Here is a 23,760-nt window from a genome sequence, read left to right as displayed (position 1 = left end):
GGACAAGCATAAGAGTTTTTTTGTGGTATTTAACTATATTACTTAGACCCTACTGGGAGACAGGGACTAAGCGTGTCTCTGTCTGGGAGAAACCCAAGAGAGACATGGACCAGTAGCAGGAAGGTATTTTTTTTTCTTTAATGTATGTGTGTGTATATATTTTTATATATATATATATAAAATATGTGTATTTATACACAAATCCAGATAAATAAAACAGACACACACTCTGACTGTTACATACAGAGACAGATATAAAAATATAAAGAACACCACACACACAAGGATTCTTTCCATGCTGAAAAAAATCCATCACATAAGTATTTTTGGTGTTCAGAACTGTAAAATGGAGCACACGATCTGCAGAACTAATACTTTGAATAAGATAACTGACAAAAGAGAAATTGACAGTAACAGCAGAATGAAAACTTCACCCCAAGCACCTCTTGATTATAACAAAACAATAACCTAACAGAAAGCACACATTCTTCTTGTTAGCATAAAAGAAATGGTTGCTCAGCCAAAATGGAAAGAAATTTCAAGCACAATGAGAGAGACAGAAACACACAAAGAAAAGGCAACAGAGACACTATGAGGTTGGAAAGTTTAGTAAAGCAGTCTGGGAAGAACCATAACAAGAAATGACACCAAAACCTGATTAAATATCATACCGTGATAGAAATCAAAATGAGCTGCTTCAGTTTGAAGCACATTTAAGAAAGCAGGGTAAATCCACAGAGAGTTTGGAGGAACTTACTGACAGAGTTCCACATGCTTTTTTCCTCGTTTCTGCTATCGTACTGGTATTTCAGTTGTTATGGGACTAACTATGTCCCGTAACTACCTATCCACAACACACTAATTCCAACCTGTGAGCTGACACCAGTTAAAAAGAAAAGCCTCAGGTTTAACCTTTAGACCTGACCAGCTCTCCGCTTCAGTTTAGAGCACAGCTACGCCAACGACTGTGCCAGCACAGCTGAGGAAGTGAGAATAAGCAGCCACGGGTAAGCCATGACCAACACAGCTGCTGAGAAAACAGTACGTGGAACTACACCTTTAGGAGGTTTTTCAGTTGTGTGTAATACAATTTAGTGCTGTATTAAACAGCAGGAATGTCTGTGAAGCTGGTCCTACAGCTGACACAGTCACAGTGTCACTCCCTCACACACACCCCCAAGACACACACATAGTTTCCCTGATGTCTAATAAGGATTGAGCTCATATTGCGTTCTTTCCCCCATGCAGAAGCACGAGACTTGTTTCTCTCTCATTCAGGTGTATCTGCACTAATTCCGGGGGAACGTAACTTTAGGAAGCCTCTACCAAGTTAAGATGAAACTGGTCAAGGGGCTCTGAAATTGCTAGGAGGATCTGGGGCCGAAACAGGCCAACAGAGTCTCGCTAAAAATCTTGTTTCATGTGGATACCAAGATTTTATTTAGCTGCGAGAGAACTTACCAAGATTCTATTAGAAGGAAGATGACAGACATACAATATTCGAGAAGTCCCAAATCAAAACTTACTATGACGCATCTTTAAACAGGAATCACTTTTTTTTTTTTAACACGTGTGAGGGGAAAAAAAACATAGCATTAAACAGTGAAAAAGAACAGTTTCTTAAAAAGCTGATTCACAGAAAACACACTGAAGTTTAGATATTGTAACTTTAGTCACAAGTTAAGGCACACAAACCTCTGCCCTTTTCTGTGCTTCTGATGACAGTCGCTGCACTGTGGTAAAGCAGATATTGAACTCCTGGATAATTGATGGGTACAAGCTGTTGAAGTCGAGAAGTAAAATAAACTTGTCATAAAAACCTAAAACAGAGTTTAAAACAAAAGTCATAATTACTCAGTCTCCCTAAGGACTTCATCCAACTCCACAATTAATACTCAAGTGACAGTAATACATTGTACCACATTTCCAGCATCTAAATCCCTTAAAGTAGCTGTTGAGATGCACCGCTACGCATTATAGAAAGCTGTCAGAAGTGGAACGATCCAACCCCATTAACTCACCAGAGTTGAACAGATAGCTTCTGTGTTACTATAGGACACTTGTACAGTTTTCCCCACATAGAGGAGAAACTGAAAGAAAACTTCCGTGTCCATCAGAAGATTGTACACAGATGTACAGCCCTGATTTCCTGCAAGACCATAATCTTCTCTCAAAAAGCTAAGAAAAAAAATGTCCCAAGAATAAGTAATTCCACAATCAATGTTGAGAATTTTCTTGTATGCAACACTGTCCCCCCAAACCAAACTCCCACAACATACACGCATTGCCCATTGCAATCTCTCTGCATTAACATAACCTACCTGCCTCTAACTTCATAGAAAAAAGAAAATTGCTACATCTTACCGACTTTGGGATCCAAGACTAAGCCCCCAGCATATGCTGCTTTCTTTTTCCCTATCTTTGATTTATTCTGATCTTCAAAATCTTCATCTTCATCCACCTACATTTGGCATTTAAAAAAGTCATTATCTAGTCTCCAAGATTTCTGTACTGCTGGAGGAGCTATTTTTGGCAAAGCAAATATGAAATTGGGAACCAGTGCATAGAGCTGCTTTTAAAATACATGTAAAACATGGTGTTTTCATCATGATCCTTATTAAAGCTTTCTACATGTCAAAACAGCATTCAAACCAACTCCTGTAGGAACAAACTGCTAAAAGGGATTACAAAGACCTCGAGGAATTGTCATCATTCAACATAGCACTAGTATGCATTTTCTGGCTGGTTGTAAAAGTCAACACTAGGAAAAAATCAACTCATGACCCAGAAGAAGTATCACTGCCCAATTAAAATGTAGTTTTTGGAAATATAAGGGCTAGGCTTTAATAAAACAAATAAAAACATTATTACTGACCTAAAGAGTATTCTGCTATTTGTTTTGTTGTAATAAGAATTTTTCTCCCAGTTGTTCAATGCTACTCTGAATCATTTAAAATGCCGGCACTGCTTTGATCCAACAACACAATCAACAGAACTTATTGCTTTGGAATTTGCTGCGAACTTATTTAAAAGTAAAACCAGAAAGCAAAGTATAGTGAAATATAAATACATTCCCAAATCTGAATTTGTTTGCTAGCAAATATATAGATGTTTCTGTAAATATTATTTACACTGGTATTATCCAAAGGAATTGGTGGTTTTTTAATACCCTTGGATATTTTACCCACATTCTCAAATCACCCACCTTACAAATTATACTTGAACTACTGTTCGTCAGCAAAATAATCCTAGGGCAAACACGCGTCTACAAAGCAACACAGAATATCCTCTTCTTTACTGTTTCCCTACACAGCCAAGTACTCAGCTTATTTCAATTTTAAACTAAAAGAGCAACAGAGTTTCCACAGATCTGTGATAAAATGGAAAAAGTGTTACACTGTCCCTTTAAAATTATACACTTTTCCATCATCAACTCAACAAAAAAAAATAATTCTGAATTAAGCATCAACTGTAACATTAAGTTATATGTAAAATCTAACATATGTTTGGGTTTTCCGTGCCCTCATAGAACAGTAATACACAAAAGATAATGGTCTTTTTTAATTTTTTAATAAAAATTCTTGGAAAGAGAAAAACTGGACCCACCAGCTTCTGCAGAGGCTTTTTAAAAACTTGTTTATCTGGCACTATGTAGTCTTTTTCATGAAATGCATGAAGCAGCAAGAATTCATTACGTTCAGATCGTCCACCCATCATCGTCCTCGACTATAGAGAGGGGCAAAAAAAGAATTCAAAGCAAAGCACAGAAAACTCTGACATACAAAAAAAAGACTAAGCAATGTCCTTGAACTATTTATAAGTTCACCTAGCAGTACTACTATTCTGTATCACCACCATGCACAAAACTCAAATGTGGTATTTTTATGGAAGTTTTACATTATAACTTGACTAGATCATTGAACGCTCACACTTGTCACAGCAAAAAATTTACAGCACCATGTATTCTCAATTAGCATTTACAAACTAGAACTAGCAAATCAAAACACAGAAAACAGAACTGGTTTTGTGGGACATTGGAGCAGGGTGGAAAATAATAAAAATGTACCATGACATTCCCAGAGATGTTTGTTATTTGAAGAGCCAGGGGCAGAACATTCAGCTCACACATGATCTGCAGAATGAACTTGGCATCTGTCCAGGTGTTTTCCAGCATAAACATTAAGTGAGGAGAATCACTGGGAAAAGAAGGGGGATGGCCTAGTAAAGTAAAAATCAGTCTCCTTTGTAGCAGTTTAGACCTATATGCTGTATGGAACACGTGGTATCTGTAGTACACCAGTGTTGGATTATACAGTAAGCTCTTTTAATTGAAAAAAAAAAAAAAAAAACCAAAACCCAAAACAAAAAACCAAACCCAAAACTCAAGCTTGCATATCCTATTAGTGTATCTAAACCAATGCTCTCACAAAACAATTTGCTTCGCACACCACCCAGGAGCAGCTTGAAACATTATAACATACTGTTAAGACAGTATTTTACTTTTCAAATACCAGTATGCTAAGTCAGCATCTCCATGACAAATCAAATAAGCAAGCATGAACTTGTACAGTGGGAAACCAGCTCCTCTACTTTCCAGTGAGGGATTAAACACATGAATCAGTAACATACCTGTACATATTTCGAATTTCCTCTGGTAGAATCGCTATCCTCTCTGTTTTCAAAATCTGATGGACCAGTTCAGACAAATGGTAACTTTTGCAACGAATTAATTCTTTAGCTGAAATTTCTACATCACAGATCATTCGACCACAAGCAGCATTCCTTTCAGCAAACCCTCCTCGACCCTTAACCATATCACAACAGGAGAGAAAAACACAAACAAAATGAAACATACCAACATTAATAAAGAATATCTACCCAAAATATAGGCTTATAGGACTCAGTCAAGTCAGTTGGTCACTAAATACTCTAATACTCTAAATTCTCTACTAAACACCACTAAAACTCAATCTTTATAATTATGCCCTAAAGGAATCCATAGTATCTTTCAGTATATGTGGATATTAAGAAGTAGATACTTGAACTCTCATTACTAGTTAGACCTTAATTCCTAAACTGTCATGCTTTTTTTTTTTTTCCCTTTAATAATTAGAATAATCCCAACAAGAATGTGTGTATGGATTTTGGTTTTCCTCCAAGGATATTTTTTGTGCTAAAAGGAGGATGAAAAAGTCACTGAACAAACACACGCAAATACTCATCTTGGCCTCTAGGAAGGACAGGATCAGGCAAGAACAGGACCACATTCAGTAATTCAATACTCCAAGCCTCACACATTGTCCTCTGAACAAATACGTACTAAGAATTACAGAATTATTAACTCAGCTCTCTATGGGATGATTCACCAATCAATCCATATTACATTTTCTAATTTTACAGTTATAGCAGACAAAGACTGTTACAGTAAAGACTATTGCAATTAATCTGTCATTACCATCATCTACTCGAGATATGTAAACTAAATTAGTCTAACTTGAAAATTAGTTTAGCTTATTACTGTAATAAAAGTCATATAAACACTCATCATTTCTGATCTGGGACACAGGAAATTCAGCATGACCAACAGTCAAAATACATCAGTGTCACATTTACAATTCCTCAGCAAAATTAATTCATTTTTAATCACATGCAATGTAAAGGGGCTTAAAAGACTTGAGCAATCTTATTACCCCAAGCTTTGGCATATTGGACCTCCTCAGTCGACCTATCTTGGACCAGTGAGGGACTTTGCACGCATTAATTCTTTGAAGCAGCACTTCCAGATCAAATCCATAAATATTATGACCCTTGCAGCAGAAAAAATAACAAAAAAACATTACAACAAATGCAAATTGAAAGATTTACTTCCACACAGTCAGTATTCCTTTGCCCTTTATGGTTTTTTTCAACTAATTGATGGCATTATCTCTCTCATAGAAAGCACTTTTTAAGAGAACGTTCATCAACAGTACTCATTAGTCTTAACACTAACAATGCTGTTCCACAGAATACCAAAATAAGCTCTATAACTGGCTTATAGCACACACAATTGAGCTTTATGCTTTGATACCAGAGATTGGGATTTAGAGGTTTCTAGAAAAAAAAAAAAAAAAAACAACATTCTTCATTCAGCATATCAACTTAAGTGTAAGAATTCCTTTTCTTTCTATCCATGACAGCCTCAATATCGACATCAAAATAATGTAATTTTTTTCTTTTAATACTACAACAGGCACAGCTGTTAAATCCGGACAGGAAGACCTTGCAACTAATATTTACACATCAAACTACCCCAGCAATAGTTGCAAAGTTTAAACAATGCTGAGGACACTGATGACACTGGTCTGTAATCGCAGCTGAAAGCAAAATGCTACCCTGAGGAACATGAGTCTATGTGGACCAGCCAGTCACCAGGAACCGCAGGTTCACCATATCAGATACATCTGTGTAGTGCAAAACTGTGCTACAGAAGGAAGCTCCTTAAAATCATCAGCAGCGTTACAGCCAGAGAAGAGGGGTCCTACATATGTTGATATAGCTTGTTTTTCAACAACACTAAGTAAACCAGGTACAAATTAAACTGCTCTAACACAGCTCTGCTGGTTTTAGGATCAGAGCTCTCCCACCCCTATACTGCTGGCATGTTCAATCAAAAACCACTGGCTGCAGTGCTTCCCCTGATTCCTTCCCATAACCACCAGGAGCTCAGCTCACAGGGCGAATACCGGATACCAGCCACAGTGAGCTGAAAACATCAGGAACCCGACCGCCCATTTCATCCCATTGCAACCACTTAATTATTTGTATTTACCTACAGAAGAATAACAGGTTGTATATAACCAACCTCAGATTTATAACCGACTTCAAATTGTCTTCAAAATTTCATTAAATGAAAGTCAGGACTGTACATTAATTAAACACAACAAAAAAAGAAAATGAGTAATTGTAATAAATCCTCCGCTGCCAAAACAGAAGAAAACATAAGAACGCTTATTACAAAACTTTGCTTAGATCGTGTGGGTTTGTATAAGTTATCATTTTGATTTACAGCATAAACACAATCTAAATGGTAAAGCAAATTATATGAACATCTGAACTGAAACAGACTCCTAAGTGTACCAAGAGTTCCCATTTTTCTACAAAATCACATGTGGGTTTTTGTTGCGTTTTGTCTTTCTGAGTAAAGAAAAAAAAAAAAAAACACAACTTGTTTCAGGTACTATGGAAATACTGCCTATTTCGGATACTATGGGAAATAATAGGATGTATAAAATGCTGTCTGGGAAAATTCTGTATCATCTTTGTATCAAAGTATACCTGCTGTCTTATAACCAAATTCAATTCATAAGGCAGTCTACGATAAACATTATAAAACCTACAAGGGGACAAAAGAAAAAGAACAAAGCTGACCAACTGACAATATGCTTTAATTTAACTCTCAAAGTCTCAGAACTACTCACCACAACAACATCTGGGTCAATTTTGTGAATCTTCGCAAGGAAAAATCCCAGCAGTGTTCTCTCTGTTGCAGCAATTTCTATTTTAGCATTCTAAAAGGAGCAAGAGAGCACCTGATTTCAATGACCCAATAAGTTTAAAATGGAAACATCTCCTCTCCCCTACTAGCTACAAGACAATAATAAAGCACCACAGAGTTCTCCCTTTCCTTCTATAATTCAAAGCTTTTTGTTCTCACTCCCATAGACACAGAAAGCTTTTCTCAGAGGCTTTTTTCCATTTTGCTTTTGTATGCAGGTGTCTAGTGATATTTTAAGAGCCTCCTAAGAATCAAACACACCAGGAAAATGCTCCATGTGCATCCTTCACTCACAGGCTTAAGATTACACAGAAACACGAGGAAAAACGAAAATAGGTTACTTTATTATTCTGTCAGCTCTTCTAGTGCCCTTTAGAAAGGATGTCTTCTAAATTTTGACAGACTTTACTGTCCAAGGCAAGAAGAAACAAATCCTTCCAGTTTACTATGAGTACATAGTCAGGTATAAAGAAAACTAATCACAATTTTAGCCTCTTTGCAAAACCTTTCCAACTCTCTTGTCTAACACTCAGTCTATTTCATGAGCATAACTAGCAGCGGTACTGAATCACGCAGAGCACACACCTCTCTTTTCAAAAGCAACACAGAATAAACACCTGGATTTAGGTTTGCAGAGTGGAAATTAAATAGTCATGCCATTGCTTTGAAAATTTCTCTTACGCAACTTACCCAAAACAACATTAAGTTCATATTTTAAAAGCTACTGCAATCAGAAGGCTAACGAAATGAAATTACCTTCTTTTTAATAGTTTCTTTGAAGTCATAAGGAAAAATGCAATCGTTCGGTTTGGAAACAACTGCAAAAGAAATTATATTTATTCTTAAATACAAGTTCTTAATTGTACCCTCCCCGTAAGCATCCATCCACAACCATCCATCCACAACAAAGGGAGCTAAGGAAAACTAACCTCTAATTCTAAAAAGCCAGTCTTACGTGAATACTTGTCTTTTAGATAACTGAGTAAAGCATTAAAAAGTTTTAATCAGTCATATTTGAAGTTATAATTGGAGATTAAAACTATGGCCCACAGCTTCCACAGAACTTCCTCTTCACAAGCATTCAACACTCCTCTTCTGACTGGGGTCTGAATCTCAGGGTTTAGCTGATCTTACTATAACGACAGCGCTGCAAGAGATTTTTTTTTTTTCCTAAGAAAACTTGTTTATAAACAAGTGTGACAATTTTTTTAAATTCTGTTCAGAAGAACTGAAAAATACCTAAGTGGCAGTAAATAAATGGTCTAAATTAACAGGTGAAGAAAGTAATCCAAGAGAATACATGATGAAGTAAAAGTAATAAAAATGATAGGAAACTATAGAGAGCAGGGTTACTTTGCATCATCTCAAATTAAGATTTTTTCAATAAAGTCTTCAATAAAAAGTCAGTAACCAGTGAAGTTAAAAACAGGGAGAAAAGCTCGCCTTGGAATTTAAACTTTGCTACTTAGTTATTCTAAGCCATTACTGCTGAAGTGGCAGAATTAATTAAAAAAAAAAAACCACAAAAAACAAACCAACCAAAAAACACAACAATAAATTAAAACCTCCGAAGAATTATTTTTCTACTCATAACAGAAGTTATGAGTTATGTACATACCACAGAAGTGTGTCTGAAAAGGAGGCTGAGGAGGAGCCTTATCCAAAGGAAATTTCTGATGAATGAGAGCTGCAACAGCCACAATCTATACCAAAGAGATACAGAACACACAACTTCATAAGCATGACTGCTATCGATACTAATTTCTTCCCACCTTTTTTTTTTTTTTAAAGTTTCCTCATCTCTTTTCTCTTGTTTCTACAAAAGATCTTTTGTAGAAGAAAAGCAGAAAAGTCATCAATTATCTCAAGTAAAATAAAGCAGAACTTACTCCTAAATTATTATCTTAGAAATCCGAGAGGAAAAATAATTTTGGAAAACTGCTTTTATGAAATTTTATTCTGAACCTCACCAGACCCCACAATTTAACGGATTCCCTATGAAGCGCAGGGGAGACGTAAGCAGGACAGGACATGCAGAAGGCTTGCCTCCAGAAGGGCTGCCCCTGAGCAAGCACTCAAGGCTGCCAAGAAGCCAAGAGATTTTAGTGTTTAGAAGCTATTAGCGTCACTGATCCTTCTGCTTGCTTTGCTGCCAGGACATCCTGGTTCTCCAGACACTGTTCAGGAAAACTCAACAAAAGACAAAGCAGATAGAAACACCTTGGCAAGGACATCCTGCTGGTATATGGCATGTGTCTCATTACGTTGGCTATAAACCAGAAATTTTCCATACTCACCCCCAAAATATTTAACTTCACCAGGAGGACTAATTCGGCATGAAAAGATTGCCAGCCTAATTTTTCTTCCATTCAATTAGCCAGAAACAACTATCCTATCCTATTAGTGAATACCAAATCTCTTCCTAGGCTAGGGAGATTGATGTTAAAAATCAGATAAATGTGCCTAACTACATGTTGTGGTCTGCAGTCCACAACTGAGAGTAGCCACCTACATCTCATGCTGGTAAGACCCCAGTAAAAATTTCTTTGAAGAGCCCAAGGCACAGAAAGTTTATTCAACAGTAAATACATTTAGACATATTTTATCAGGTGAAGTTCTTCTGAGCCTTAGAAAATGTTTGGTAGATGCCAAAGAGCAAAACCAAACCAAATCAAAATGAGAGCAGACTACTTACCTCATTCTGGTGAGTCTTTGGGTTCTGGGTGGTCTTCATGCTGAGGGACATGATCACGAGAGGAGGAGGAGAAGAAAGATCTTTAACCACATTCACCAAGCCAGGCTTCATGGCCACAGCCTCCACCTTACACCAGCTGACCGACTGACTTGAAGGCTCTGAGGAAACAACACAAACCAACTTCATTCTTCCGGGAACCACAAGGGAAGGCTTCTCTAATGGCACTGTTGCACAGACCATGTCCTTTTGCCCTTGTGGGACAGTCCAAGATCCATACTAATCCTGCCCAATTTTTGATAAATCCCTGGGCCCCAACTGCCCAGTCAGAAGCCTAGTCACACCAGGGGCTCTTTAACACCAAAGAAGAGAGGGAGATTTGTATCGAGGTCAGGAAGATGTGTAATGCCAAAAAAAAAAAAAAAAAAAAAGGCTTTAGGCAGCTTTATACAGAGTCATAGTAGAGAAATGTATAAGCCAAGCGAGCAAAATTCCACACCTAAATTAATATACCACCTTTTAGCATCTCATCTTGTAGTCAGACCAAAGGGAGAAGCCTTCATAAAATCTAAATTAATATAAATGAAATGAAAGAATACTCAGAAATTTCTCAAGCGCTACAGAAAAGGCAGCCAGAGTGATAATCAAAAGAATTTTGATCAAATGAGAACACGAACATATGACTGACTGAAACGCACCAGATAATTAATTCATTTAGATATAGTCCTTCAGAAACGTGATTATGGAAATAAGGAGATGGAGGGTGTCATAAGAGAGTTCATCCTACCCTGGTAGTATAATCTATCCTACAATGTAAGGGAGACCACAGAACATTATTTAGACATAAAGCGTACAAGAGCTAAAGAGTTATATAGATAGATGGAGGAAAAAAAAAAAAAAAAAAAAAAAGACATGTTCACCACCCATTATCATTTGAGAATTTTTTGGTCTGTAATTCTTTACTTGCTTTAAAGAAAAAAAAAAAAAAGTCATTCACAAAAAATGCTGATGAGGTAACTCACTATACACAGTAAGAAGCTGAGGTTACATTTCTGACAGATTAACCTTTTGAAGATAGCTGTTGGTAGAATGTTGGTAGACCTAGTTATCTTCCTCCCTACAAAATCATTTGACCCCTCTCTGGAAACCCACAGATTTTACCTTCTCTCATTATCCTTGCTCTACATGCAATTAGGAACCGACTAAAATATCTTCATTTATAACACACTGATGATCTCTCCAAAGGAAGACAGGCAATCAATTGCTTAACACCTTTTTTCTTTGATTTCCAATACCTTAACACCCAGAGCTTCAACTAGCACTCTACAGAGCAGTGGTCTCCAAAGTAGGGTGCGTGCACCCCAGCGGGTGCATAAGACAATCCGTTGGGGTGTAGGAAGAAAACATTTTTTGTACCGTTAAAAAAATAAACAAATACTTTAAAAAGTGTTTATTTCACATACCTCGTCCTTTTTAAATTTCTGTTTTCGTGTTTATCTCATAATGCACATAATATATTAGTACAGTAGTACATATATACAATTTATAAATAAATATCTATGTATTGAGTGTACATGCTCAATTTTTTTACTAACAGGGTATGCAACCTAACAAGTTTGGAGACGGCTGCTCTCAGAAATCTCTGGTGCTATCTAGCACCAATACTCAACCTGAAGAGACAGCTTCATTATGACAGTTTTTGAAGAAGTTGTAGAAGTCTGAAAGCTGTAATAGAGATGTGGGAGCGGGGAAGAAAAAGCTCCCTTAAATTACCATTTAACTCTGGTGTGGAATCAGTACCTGCGCTCAGGCAAGGCAGTTCTAATGGGAGATAATGCACATCAGCATTAAGTAAAATTGAATACTGCCTGAACTGTTGGTTATCATTGCCATAACATTTGTCATACTGGATATGAGGAACAAAACAGCTCTGGACTATTTTCACGTGAAGAAAGAAAACGCCCAAGAAATACAAGGTCAGTTCTTGGGCAAAGAGTGCAAGTTAAAAAAAAAAAACGCTCTTAGGCCTTTAAAATCAGTGCCAGAAAGTACACTGATGCTTGCCAACGTCTGGTGGAAAACCCATCACAGCTAATCCGTCTTTTGGCAGTCAGCGATTTGTCTTCTCTGTTCCAGCTCAAAATCCTTACTGATATCAGCTTTGTCAGCAACTGAACGAGGTGCTGAAGAGGAGAATCCCCTGGCGTCAGCGTTCATACTGCCAGTTCTACATCTGAAGTGCCCCAAGGAGGCTGCACTAACAGATGTAGCTTTTGTCCAGTACGATCAGCTTCCCTATGTTCTTGGGAATATGCAGCACACCTTGAATAGAGGGCCCTAACCAAGCCAAAAGAAGGCAGCACAGCCACCTGTAAGTGCTGCACGCCACCTACAAGGCAGAAAGGATTTCAAACTAAAAAAGCGCTGCACCACAAACTTTTCTAAGTGCCAGAAAAAAAACAAAACAACAAAACAATCAACTAACACACAAACAAAAAAGCCATCTAGCAGCAGTTTGTTCTTAAAAAGATCCATTTGCAGAAAAAACACAAATCTTAAGTTATCAAGAGAAGAAAGAGGAATAAACTTCTAGGAAACTAAATTTAGCTCGGTATATGTGGCTTTAGGCTATGCAGCAAAGAGTAGCTGGTAGGCACTGCACAGTTCCCTCTCACTGCCAGTCAAAGTTATAGCCTCATCTCCACTGTGTGCAACTTTACATGGATAGAGCTCTCACTCAAAAACAAGAAGTTGTTACAATATGTACTAGATAATGAAAATTACAGATAAATTGCAAGGTTACTTTACAAAATTATAATTTATCAGTACAATTTAAATTTCCCCTCCTCCCCCCAATCTATAAGTTATGTGTGTTTTCCAGCAACCAAGTATTTCACATTCAAACCACCATACGTGGGTTTTTTATTTCCAGCCAGCACGGTCCTTTGATCTTCCTACTCATCAGGAGAAGTTCCAGGCTAGAGGTGTTAGTTCCAAATACATGTGAAAATGTTTGTCCTTTCAGATCTTGGGAAAGTCGAGGGCATTCAGCCTAACAAGCAACAGAAAGCAGTGAGTCATTTCACCTCACAGAAGTCTTCAAGGTTGACAAGCTATATTCAGACAGCACCTTAACAAAACTACACAATACCTGAAATCACTGTAATTTCCCACAAGCAAAGCCTTAAACCATAATCCCTTACAGTAACTGAAGAAATTACACTATTGACTCGACTTAAATAGGTGCATATCAAAATCAGGACAGTAATGTAAAAATGCACCAAAGCAAAAGTTCTCCATGCATACTAGATATAAGACGGAGATATTATCATCAGCCAAGACTACACCAATGTTCAATGACCATTTTAATACAGAAACTGCTCATGTTGTAAACTTAATTAGATAGTTACAGCTTTAATCTTTTCTGGTATAAAGACTGGATAAAGTGCTTCTGCACAGCTGAAGAAAAATTTGAGCTAGCTAGCAAATCTCAACGGGACGCTGCTTTTGCACCTAGAACTAGCATAAAAAACGGTTTTAAAAGGCATTATCTCAGCAATTGACCCAACAGGTTCAAGACTGCTGAATCTCTTACACTTGAAACCAAATCAAGTATTTTTGCTAATGAAGAATAGCTACTGATGTTTTCATGGGAATTTTTTTTCACCTTTGCTGCTCAGTTTTACAACTCTTCACCAAAAGCCTTTCTCACCCAGCTGCTATTTGCAAGAGCCATATAAGCAGAGATATCAGCTATATTCCGGACATGGATTCAACAAAACTTTTAAGGGTAGTAAGTAATTCAAAACATCTTACAGTACTTTGGGCCCTGATCCAGCACAGCTAATTTGACTGTTGATTCAGTGGCAATGTGATAAAAAATAAAGTGGGATAATTGGGAATACAGATTGTTGTAAATCAATAACCAAATTATAATTAGGGAAGAATGCAGTAGCTGTAGGAAGTACTTTTTCACCTCATGCTTTATTTACACAAATAGAACTAACGCTAACAAATCAATATGTTATATGTTACCTGGTAATGAACTGTTTTTGTTAAGGACTAATCAACATACAAATGATAACAAAAAAAAGCCACGAGCTTAGCTATTAACCTTGGGGTTTTTTTAAATTACAAGACAATGAGCAACTAACTACACACAGCAACAGAGGTACAGCCACTAGCCACTGAAGACCAAATCCTGCAAATGTTTAATTTTTTTTTAGTAAAATCATGAAATTCTTAATTAGGTAAGAAAGCAGGTTCTAGTCTTTCATCAGATTAATTATACTCACCGAATATTTAACTTCTAAGTATTCAGATTTTGCTGGAACATCCGGGATCTCAAAAGCATAATATTTTTCCACTTTCTATATAAAACAAAAATATTATTTTTTCAATATCTCCCAATTGAATAGTCATTCTGTCCAATAAGAAAGCTAATGAAATAAAGGACAGCCAAAACATACATCTCAAATATCATGGGCTTGACCATACATTACCCATTCTGCAACTCATTATAACCATCTAAAGATAGTAAGAGTGTTTTAGTATCCATATTTACTTCTTTTTAGGTTTTCTTAGCACAAAGAGTTTCTACAGAATTGACTTACAAGTATACTATCCATTACAAAATAAAAAATGTACAAGCTTAATAGCTAAGAGAACTCAGAAACATTCTGTAAATTCACAGGCTTCAGATATACTCATGAGAATTGGTGATTGCAGACCACCATAAAAATCACAAAATAGCTGAGATGGAAAGACATCTCAAGATTTTCCAGTCCAGCTGCCTGCTCAGAGCTGGGTCAACTAAAGAGGGTTGTTCAGGGCCCTCTCCAGTCTGGTTTTGAATATCACCAACAAAGACTCCACAGCCTCTTTGGGCAACCTGTGTCACTGCCTGACCTCCCTTACAGTAAAAAGTGGTTTATGTTCTGATAAATTTCATGTGTTTCAAGTAGTACCTATTGCTCTTGTCCTCCACTGGGCACCAATGACAGGGGTCTGCCAGAGTCGTCTTTACTCCTGCCCATCAGATGTTTATACACAATGATAAGATTTGCACCACCAATCCCTCACCCTAAAGCTTCTCTTTCTCCAGGCTGAGCAGTCCCAGGTCTCTGAGCCTCTCCTCACATGACAGATGCTCCAGGCCCTGTAATTATCTTTATGGTCCTGTGCTGGATGTGCTCCAGGATGTCTGCGTCTTACTTGTATCAGGGAGCTCAGCTGAACACAGCACTCCACATGTGTCTCACCAGGGCTGTGTAAGGGGGAAGGACCACCCCCCTTGAACCTACTGGCAATGCTCTGCCTCATGCAGCCCAGGGTGCCCTTTGTCCTGCCTTTGCTGCAAGGGTACATTGCTGGCTCTTGTCCAACTTAGTGTCAACCAGGATGACCAGGCCCTTCCCTCCAAAGCTGCTTTTCAGCTAGTCAGCCACCAGCATCTACTGGTGCCCGAGGCTATTCCAGTCCTGGTGCAGGACTTAATATTTCCCTTTTTTAAAGTCAATGAGATTCCTGTAGGCCATGAGACATCTCCAGCCTGCCAAGGCCCCTCTGAACAGCAGCACACCCATCTGGTGCATCAGCCATTCCTCCTGCTTTGTCCTCCAGCTGGACTTTGTGCCACTGATCACAACACTTTGAACCCAGCAGTGCAGCTGGTTTTCAGCAGAGACGGTTTTCAGTCCACCTCACATTTCGCTTACCTAGCCCATACTTCATCAGTTTGTCTTTGAGGATGCTATGGGAGATAGAGTTGAAAGCCTTACTAAAGTTAAGATAAACAACAGCCACTGCTCTCCCCTCGTCCACCAAGCCAGTCTACCACCTTGGTGAAGCATTATTTCCCCTTTGTAAATCCACACTGAACACTCCCAAGAACCTTCTTGTGCTTTGTGTCTGAAAACCGTTGTTTTCACAATTAGTTGCTTCACCACCTTTTCTCAGGGCTTGAGGTGAGCCTTCAGTTCCCTGGAATCTCCTCCTCCTAGCCCATCATGAGGATAGCTTTGCCATTTGCTTTCTTCCAGTCCTTAGGAACCTCCTCTCATCATCATAACCTTTTAAAGACAACCAAGTGCAGCCTTGCAGTGATATTGTCCAGCTCACCCTGCACTCATGGGTGCATTCCATCATGTCCCATGCATCTGTGTCTGTCCAAGTTGTTTAAATGTTCCCTAACCTAATCCCCCTCCACTAAAGGGAGGTCTTCTTTGCTTCAGGCTTTTCTTCTGGTCCCCTGGGGTCAGGGATTGCTGAAGGCTCATCTTAGCAGTAAAGACCAAGGTGAAGAAGACACTGAGTATCCAGGCCTTTTCCGTACTCTTTGTCAAGAACATACCCTGTCCCTTTCAGCAGCAGGCCCACATCTTCCCCTAGTCCTCTTGTATCAAATAGAAGCCTTTCCTACTGCTTTTTGCCTCCCTCACAAGATTCAACTCCAGGTGGGCTTTGTCTTTCCTCTTTCCACCATGATGTGTAACCACCTTCATTTTCCAAATAATTACAATATCCTGTGCAACAACTTTATGGTACCTGCTGGAATGCCTTGCTCTATCCTCTAATATGTATGCTCTGGCCTGTAATACTTCACAAACCATCTGCACCACTGTTACATATTATCGTTGTTATGTTATGTCATAACTATGCTAGAACTTTACTCTTACTACAAGAATTCCTAGAGGCCCCTTAAATTGAAAAGCATATTTTCACTGGACAGTGCACTAAGTTCAGCACATTAAACATAGAGTCAGCATAATATACCACTAGAGTGCGTTTAATAAGAAAAAACAAAGTCACTATAAATTGGAATAAAATTTACAAATAAATAAGATATATGCACAGTTAGGTAAACTTGAAGTTATTTAGTTTTGGGGGGGGGGTGTCCTTATCAATAGAATCAGCAATATCTGCTTGAGTGCACTACAATGAGCTGTTAAGCTTGCTACTTCTCATAACACTGCAGTTTTAAGGCTGCAAAGCCTGGGTAGGAGAGGAGAGGGCTCTCTGCTATAAATAGGAAGAAGGCAAATCCAGAAACAGCTATGGCATCAACAGCTACATGGAAGCAGAAGAGAGTAATATAACTTGGTAAAAGAACACCACTATGAAGTCAGAACAGCATTACAAATTATCACGCAAGTGTACATCTGAACTGCTGAGCCAAAACAGCACCTCACACGAGCAGCACATCATAGCTGTAACATAACAGATGGCAATGCACTGCTTTTAGCACATATTACTGGTGACCCCCCTCCTTTTTTTTTTTTAATTAAAAAAAACAAACCCTCAGGCTTCAAACAAGTGCTTGTTGCAAACGCAAGCTGAACATAGTGTAAAAATAGTATGCTGCAGTGATTCATCTGCGTTATTCCACAGAGCTCAGCTCAATTACACAAGCGTCTGGTCATAACTGCAGTGAATGAATGCTTTGCTGCAGAGTAATCTGCCCTTCAAGTGGCCCTTCAGAGAGCAGAAATGAGCAGCAGTGATTAGCTGCTAAGTTCGTAAGTGGAGTAAGGCTGCTTTCAAATTGATTTGTGAAGACTTGCTAACTTGGCAGCAGGGCAACCCATTGAAGCTACAATTAGCAGCAGGTGCAGGAGGAAATGATATGGCTTAAGTGTATCTGCTCCCAGGGACCAAGTTTGGTGCTGGCAAGGCCAAGATGCACACGCACGCGCGCACAGAGAACAACTTGCCTCAGTGTATAAATAGTGGCTCTCTCCGCATCATCACAAAACCGGGTATTCCGAACAAAACAGCTTTGGGTGCATGGTAGGTATGCTAGTAACCTTTCTGATTTCCACCTAATGGTGGAAGAACAAGAGACTTACGTTACTCTGAATGCACTGCTCACAAGTGCTCTGCTCACCTGAGCAACATTGCCATTAGCCTTTTAAAAATCTTTCAAAACACCAACCCTTAACAACACAGTAGTAGAAGGCTGCCTGCATGTTACAGCACAGGGGAGTTCTAAAGCGTATTAGCTCTTAACCACATACAGTCACAACTGCGTGAAGATCACTTTTTTGGAGCGATCACTCAGCTGAGTGCCACCACCATTTCATCTGAGAGCCCTGCACACCCCTGTGGGAACACAGATGCACGGGCTGTATAGCAACACATCTCTGGTGGTATGACTGCAATGAAAAGAAAGATGATGACTCCTTATGAAATTCAGATTAACAAGGTATATAACCAGGCAAACTGAGGTCTCCCAGAGGGGAACAAAAGAAAAGGGGGGGTGCAGTAATGGGACAACCCCACTACTTCCACAATTATCTTGCAGGCGGCAAAAGAACCCCCTGCTGCAGAGATGGAAGCCTGCCCAGATTTGGTGCTGCTTGTTCAGTGAATTTTGTGTTTAGCGAGAATGACCGAGTTACTGTAATACTTGCCTTGAATAGTCCTCCAAAGGCTTCACCAACAGCTCCGCTCTTCAATCTTATCTTTTCTCTTATCCCCCTCCTTACTAGCGCCATATTCCCCCTGATAGCTCCAGTTCTCATTAATTAACTCATTAATTAATTAATTAACCTTCCAGGAGGCAGTAACTACCAATCAGCAGAAAATTACGCCAGCAAAATAAAGCTGTATAACCTTTTACCATGTTAGTAAAATTCAGTTTACTGAAGAGTCTGATGAATTCAAACACAATGTTTAGAACACTGCTGGTAGGTTATTCCTGAGCTTCTCTGCACCCCCAACTATCCTGACTAATTTATTCATGAATTAAAATTTATAAATTTGTTCTTTTGCTAAAACTGTCCTTTAAATAGCTTTCTGGCTGCTCATCCCCTTTTAATGTTTTTAGAGAGCAAAAAGGTTTTATCATTATTCTTCACTTTACTAGGCTAAAAAAAAAATTAAAGCTCTTTCATAGTTATCTCTGGTATAAGTGCTTCTCCTTTTGTCTCCGTCCTGGTTTCAGCTGGGATAGAGTTAGTTTTCTTCCTAGTAGTTGCTGTGTTTTGGATTTAGTATGAGAATAATGCTGATAATACATACTGGTTTAGCTGTTGCTAAGTAATCCTCACGTTAAGTCAAGGACTTTTTCAGCTTCCCAGAAGCTGAGAGGGAGCACAGACAGGACAAGCTGGCCAAAGAACTATTCCATACCATGGATGTCATGCTCAGGATATAAATGGCGGTTGGCCAGGGGAAGGAATCCACAATCACTGCTCAGGACAGGCAGGGCAATCAATAATCGGGTGGTAAGCAATTGTATTGTGTCACTTATTTTCTATATTTTTTTACCATTATTATTATTATTAGCCATAACTGTTCTATTAAGCTGTCTTTATCTCAACCCACAAGTTTGGTTTTTTTTCCTTCTTCTCCCTCTTCTCCCTATCCTACTGGATGTGGGGGAACTGAGTGAACGGCTATGCAGTCTTAGTTGCCAGTCTCATCCTTCTAATTACCATCTTTTGTACCTGTTGTCACTTGAATTAATCTTTCCTCATCACAGTGATCAAGTGTTAAAACATTCTGGGCAAGACCTGAACAGTGCCTTAGTGCTGCTACTTCCCTATTCCTGCCAGGGATCACTCCAGGGATCACTCCCAAGGACCCCAGATGCATTGCAGTCATGTGTCTGGACAACACAGTTGGGTCTTTCATCCCAAGCTCTGTGTAAACTCAGTAAGAATTTGATAAGCTTTGAACTAACATCAGAAATAACAGTTCAAATACTTCCTGCATATGGTTTACCTTGATTTTTAAAAGCCATCTTTGAAGGTTAAACTATATTACTCCATTACCTCACTCACGCTATTCTTTCCTTAGCGCACCATGGAACAAGTGGAAGTTTCCCAAGATTCCGTTAGCAGATCTGCATCTTTTCAAAGGCCTTTCACCCTCCTTCCATCTCTGGAGTACAAGTGTTTGTATGCTCTCTTTTAATGAAGAATTGATTGGCCCTGAGTTTTCTCCCTCATTCCTGAAAGGGTCTTTGAACAGTGTGCTATTACAAACTTGTTTTTTACCTACTGTTACCTTTCCGACCCCCATACATAATGGCTAAGCTATAATTAAATATACAGGACAAATATCACTGATAAAACTGAAAAAAGCTAAATTTGCATCAGAATTTTGACACAGAAAATAAGCTAGAACAAAAAAATAACAATCAAGTTTTACAAAGTTCTAACGAAACATGCATTTTCCCTGACAGACATAAATAATGTTACATGTTGCTAAAAAGATGTCACTTCTTGCATGAATTTGACATTTAAGAAACAATGCTCACATTTCCACTTTAACAACTTAATCTTCCTGAAGTATTCTAGCTTTGAATTAGATGACCTCCTGAGGGTCCTTCCAATGTGAATTACCATATGAACTTGTTTTTATTTTCCCTCATTTACATATTGTTAAGTTCCATTCTTCCTGCATTTTTACTTGCCATCCTATTTCCTGATCAACTATTCAGGAACGAATCCTATAAGCCACAAGATTGCCAGCTGGGAATTGCCAGCAAATTCCCAATTACCAGTTGGGAAAAGTTACAACTGATTACACCACCCAGTAATTACAATGAAAGCCAGCTTTGACATTTTACTTTGAGAAACAGAAAAGTTTCCGAGCATTTCACTCTGAACAAATCTTTTGCTCTAACTTGCATGTTAGCCACCTTTATGAACAAACTCCCCACCTCTGCCCACCCCCGCCAAAAGACAAATGCTCTACATAAACGAACATGAAAGCTTTCTCACACTAGCAAACTTAATTCAGTCCAAACCTGCAACGCTATCAGCAGTATCAGTTCTTTTCTTGCAGCCTTAAGACAAGTATTATATTACTTTATGTGCAAATTTTCCATTATACAAATTTTGTTTTTCCAGTGTTCTTTTAAGGATTTGTTGAGCAAACAGAACACAGCAAAATAACACTATGAGACTATTGCCCAGAACTGTAAGACCAGAATGGCTTAAGTTTCAAGACTGGATGACAGTCCTCACAACTTGTTACCTCCTGGATAAACAGGCAATAACAATCCATGTTCTGAATAGCACACATTCTAAAAACATAAATCTGCAAGGGTGAGGAGAAGGATGAGACAGGCCAAGAGATAAGGTTCAATACAACAACTGGTCAGATGCGAAGACAGTCTAATCCCAGTGTACTGACCTATCTGCTGGACAACAATATCTTTCATTTTAAACTCTGACACCATGAGCAGATACCCAGGCTTTAGGTGTGAGAACTTCTATCTGTTCTGTATTCTCAAAAATAACTCAGCAAGCAAGAAAGACGGTCTGGCATTCAACCCAGTTTCAAAGAAGCTAATGAATGACTGTTTTCAAGAGCAGTATGTTTAAACTTCTGGTGGAACAATCATGTTGCAGATTTACTGTTCTTAAAGGACTATGGATATTTGGGAAGACACTGGAATGGCTTTTACAAGGAGGTACACTTACACTTGTCAGGAGTTACGTATTTGTATTTCGGCATAACCTCCCCCACTGGACAGTGTTTCAACAGACTTCCCACCTTATGAACCAGAACAACAGAAAATGACCAAAGAGCATGCTTGTAGACAAACCTTGGATTTGAACTTCATGATCTTATACTTCGGTGAAATGCAGTCATTAAATTCCTTGAAAACACTCATTATAGTTACCGGAGTCTCAGTCTCTTTGCCAGTGGATAGGTCAATTTCCTCAAAAACAGAAGTCAGGTTTTACAAATTAACAAAAGATTCCAGCAGACATGACCAATAAGTTGAATTTTGCTTTGCTGTTATGAATCATGTGTGTCTTCTTTAAGAGACACATGCATTTACAATGCAATCACTCAAGAAAACCCAAATTCAAAAAATATTATTTGAAACAGTTTAAAAAGCGCTAAGTTTTCTATACTTCAAGACAACTTTATTTCCTAAGCAGCCGGTCTAAAGGTAGCAATTTGTCTACAGTTGTTAGTTAGGGTCGGGGGGAAGCAGCAACGCTCTACTCTGCATGTCACCTGATACCCTGTGTATATGATGTACTTAACTTCACCACCTACCTCAGACAACACTGGCTTTTTTAACAGTTCCCATAAACATGCTACTAGAACTCATAACCTGCCATAAGCAGAATGAAAGGCACTTACGTTTGACATGCTTAAAAGACATACTTACTGTTTCACGTGGCAGCAGATAAACAGTTCTCTCAATATTTTTCACTGCAACACAACAGCTGACATAGGTGTTTGCAGATTCAATCCAAACTTTGCCAAACAAAAATACCACACCTAAGGAAGATGGGTAAAGCAAAGAATTCAGTATGCAATTCTTAAATATTAATCATTCTTAATGTTGCTTAAAGCAGCTTATTATGTATTCTTGCACAGAAACACAACCATTTCTGGTTCAGGTCCTTGAACCACAAGTCTTTCCGATGTATCAGCACATTCTAAATCATTTTAAATACCAGCTTTACAAATGGATACCTGTATAGCTCTTCATGCCCCTACCTCCATCACTATAGTAACAACACCTTGATATGTGAAATTCAAAATGGCATCACACAGCCAGTCTCAGAATTCTGTTCTGATATTCCATTTCTACCTACATTAGTTTGATAATTCGTGGGGAGAGGGAAGAAGGAAAGAGAAGTCAGCTGAAGATAATCAGAATGCCTGTGCTGTCAATCACTCCTGAAACATGTGTCATCTACAATTTTTTATTCTTCAGCTAGACCAGTACAGTTACCCTTTTTTCCCTCTACTTTAGTACTATGAGATCAAGACTCTACTACTAAGAAGACCTGGAGAAACACATCCTGAAAACAACAACTAGAAGCTGATCGACTGTAGAAAGTTTTCAAACAACTATTTTTAAAAACTGGTGACACCGAAAGATGTATGACATCGCGAGAAACCTGGATGCTAAGACAGCAGTTGTAACCAAGGTAGACATTCAGAAAGCCTATATATACAGCAGGACAAGCGCAACTGACTCTTCACTGTGGACCACGTCATTACTGTACATGCACATGTCTGAGCCATGGAGAATGTGACATTAGCCCAAAATGCTGCAAAATGCTAATCAATTGACGTTTAACTTTGAAATAGCATGGAACAGGGCTAGCTGACTTTCATGTACAGTTTGTGAATTACAAGTAAAATAAACTTCCAAATACAACTCAAAAACCCGGCTTCACCTGAGTTCTCTTCAAACTCCAAATAATTTGGAATTTGATTACATGAAAGATACTCTCCCTACAGTTAATGAAATCAGAAATAATCAGAGCTGAGACTGAAAGGAAGATTTTGAAACCTGCATTTCTTCTTGGTCTGACAATGCACAAACAAGTCCTTGGTTAAGAGTTATAATTTATCTTTGCCACGCGATCCACCAGACGTAAAGGCACATTTCTTACTCCATTAGATCAAAGATAAATCAGTGAGGATGCACTAAGACAGACGACAGAGTGACAGGCTAAGAAAAATCATTTCTTGAGTGCTTGGAATAGCTGTGAACAAGACTACTTTTGTCAAGGACAGAGAAGAGAATGCTGCGGTTTTGAAG

General features: G+C 38.5%; 1 protein-coding gene and 1 non-coding gene across 2 annotated transcripts in view; both read right to left on the bottom strand.

The window, feature by feature from the left end:
* The window catches only part of POLA1 (DNA polymerase alpha 1, catalytic subunit), a 206,097-nt gene that overhangs the window by 170,072 nt on the left and 12,265 nt on the right, over window positions 1–23,760 (bottom strand). Inside the window, exons 11-24 of the mRNA XM_054217655.1 lie at window positions 22,369–22,481; window positions 21,790–21,906; window positions 14,525–14,599; window positions 13,143–13,281; window positions 10,233–10,390; window positions 9,156–9,240; window positions 8,294–8,355; window positions 7,461–7,550; window positions 5,691–5,807; window positions 4,630–4,805; window positions 4,067–4,196; window positions 3,607–3,726; window positions 2,365–2,461; window positions 1,696–1,820 (exon numbers count right to left, since the gene is read on the bottom strand). Coding sequence (XP_054073630.1) covers window positions 1,696–1,820; window positions 2,365–2,461; window positions 3,607–3,726; window positions 4,067–4,196; window positions 4,630–4,805; window positions 5,691–5,807; window positions 7,461–7,550; window positions 8,294–8,355; window positions 9,156–9,240; window positions 10,233–10,390; window positions 13,143–13,281; window positions 14,525–14,599; window positions 21,790–21,906; window positions 22,369–22,481 — 1,604 coding nt within the window. The remainder of the gene's footprint in view (window positions 1–1,695; window positions 1,821–2,364; window positions 2,462–3,606; window positions 3,727–4,066; window positions 4,197–4,629; window positions 4,806–5,690; window positions 5,808–7,460; window positions 7,551–8,293; window positions 8,356–9,155; window positions 9,241–10,232; window positions 10,391–13,142; window positions 13,282–14,524; window positions 14,600–21,789; window positions 21,907–22,368; window positions 22,482–23,760) is intronic.
* Window positions 1,983–2,113, bottom strand: LOC128904687 (small Cajal body-specific RNA 24). The gene has a single exon (XR_008464603.1). It is a non-coding gene; the product is annotated as a small Cajal body-specific RNA 24 (non-coding RNA).

Source organism: Rissa tridactyla, chromosome 1, assembly GCF_028500815.1.
Source record: "Rissa tridactyla isolate bRisTri1 chromosome 1, bRisTri1.patW.cur.20221130, whole genome shotgun sequence".
In the NCBI taxonomy this organism is placed as follows: Eukaryota; Metazoa; Chordata; class Aves; order Charadriiformes; family Laridae; genus Rissa; species Rissa tridactyla.
This window is presented reverse-complemented; position numbering and strand designations above follow the sequence as displayed.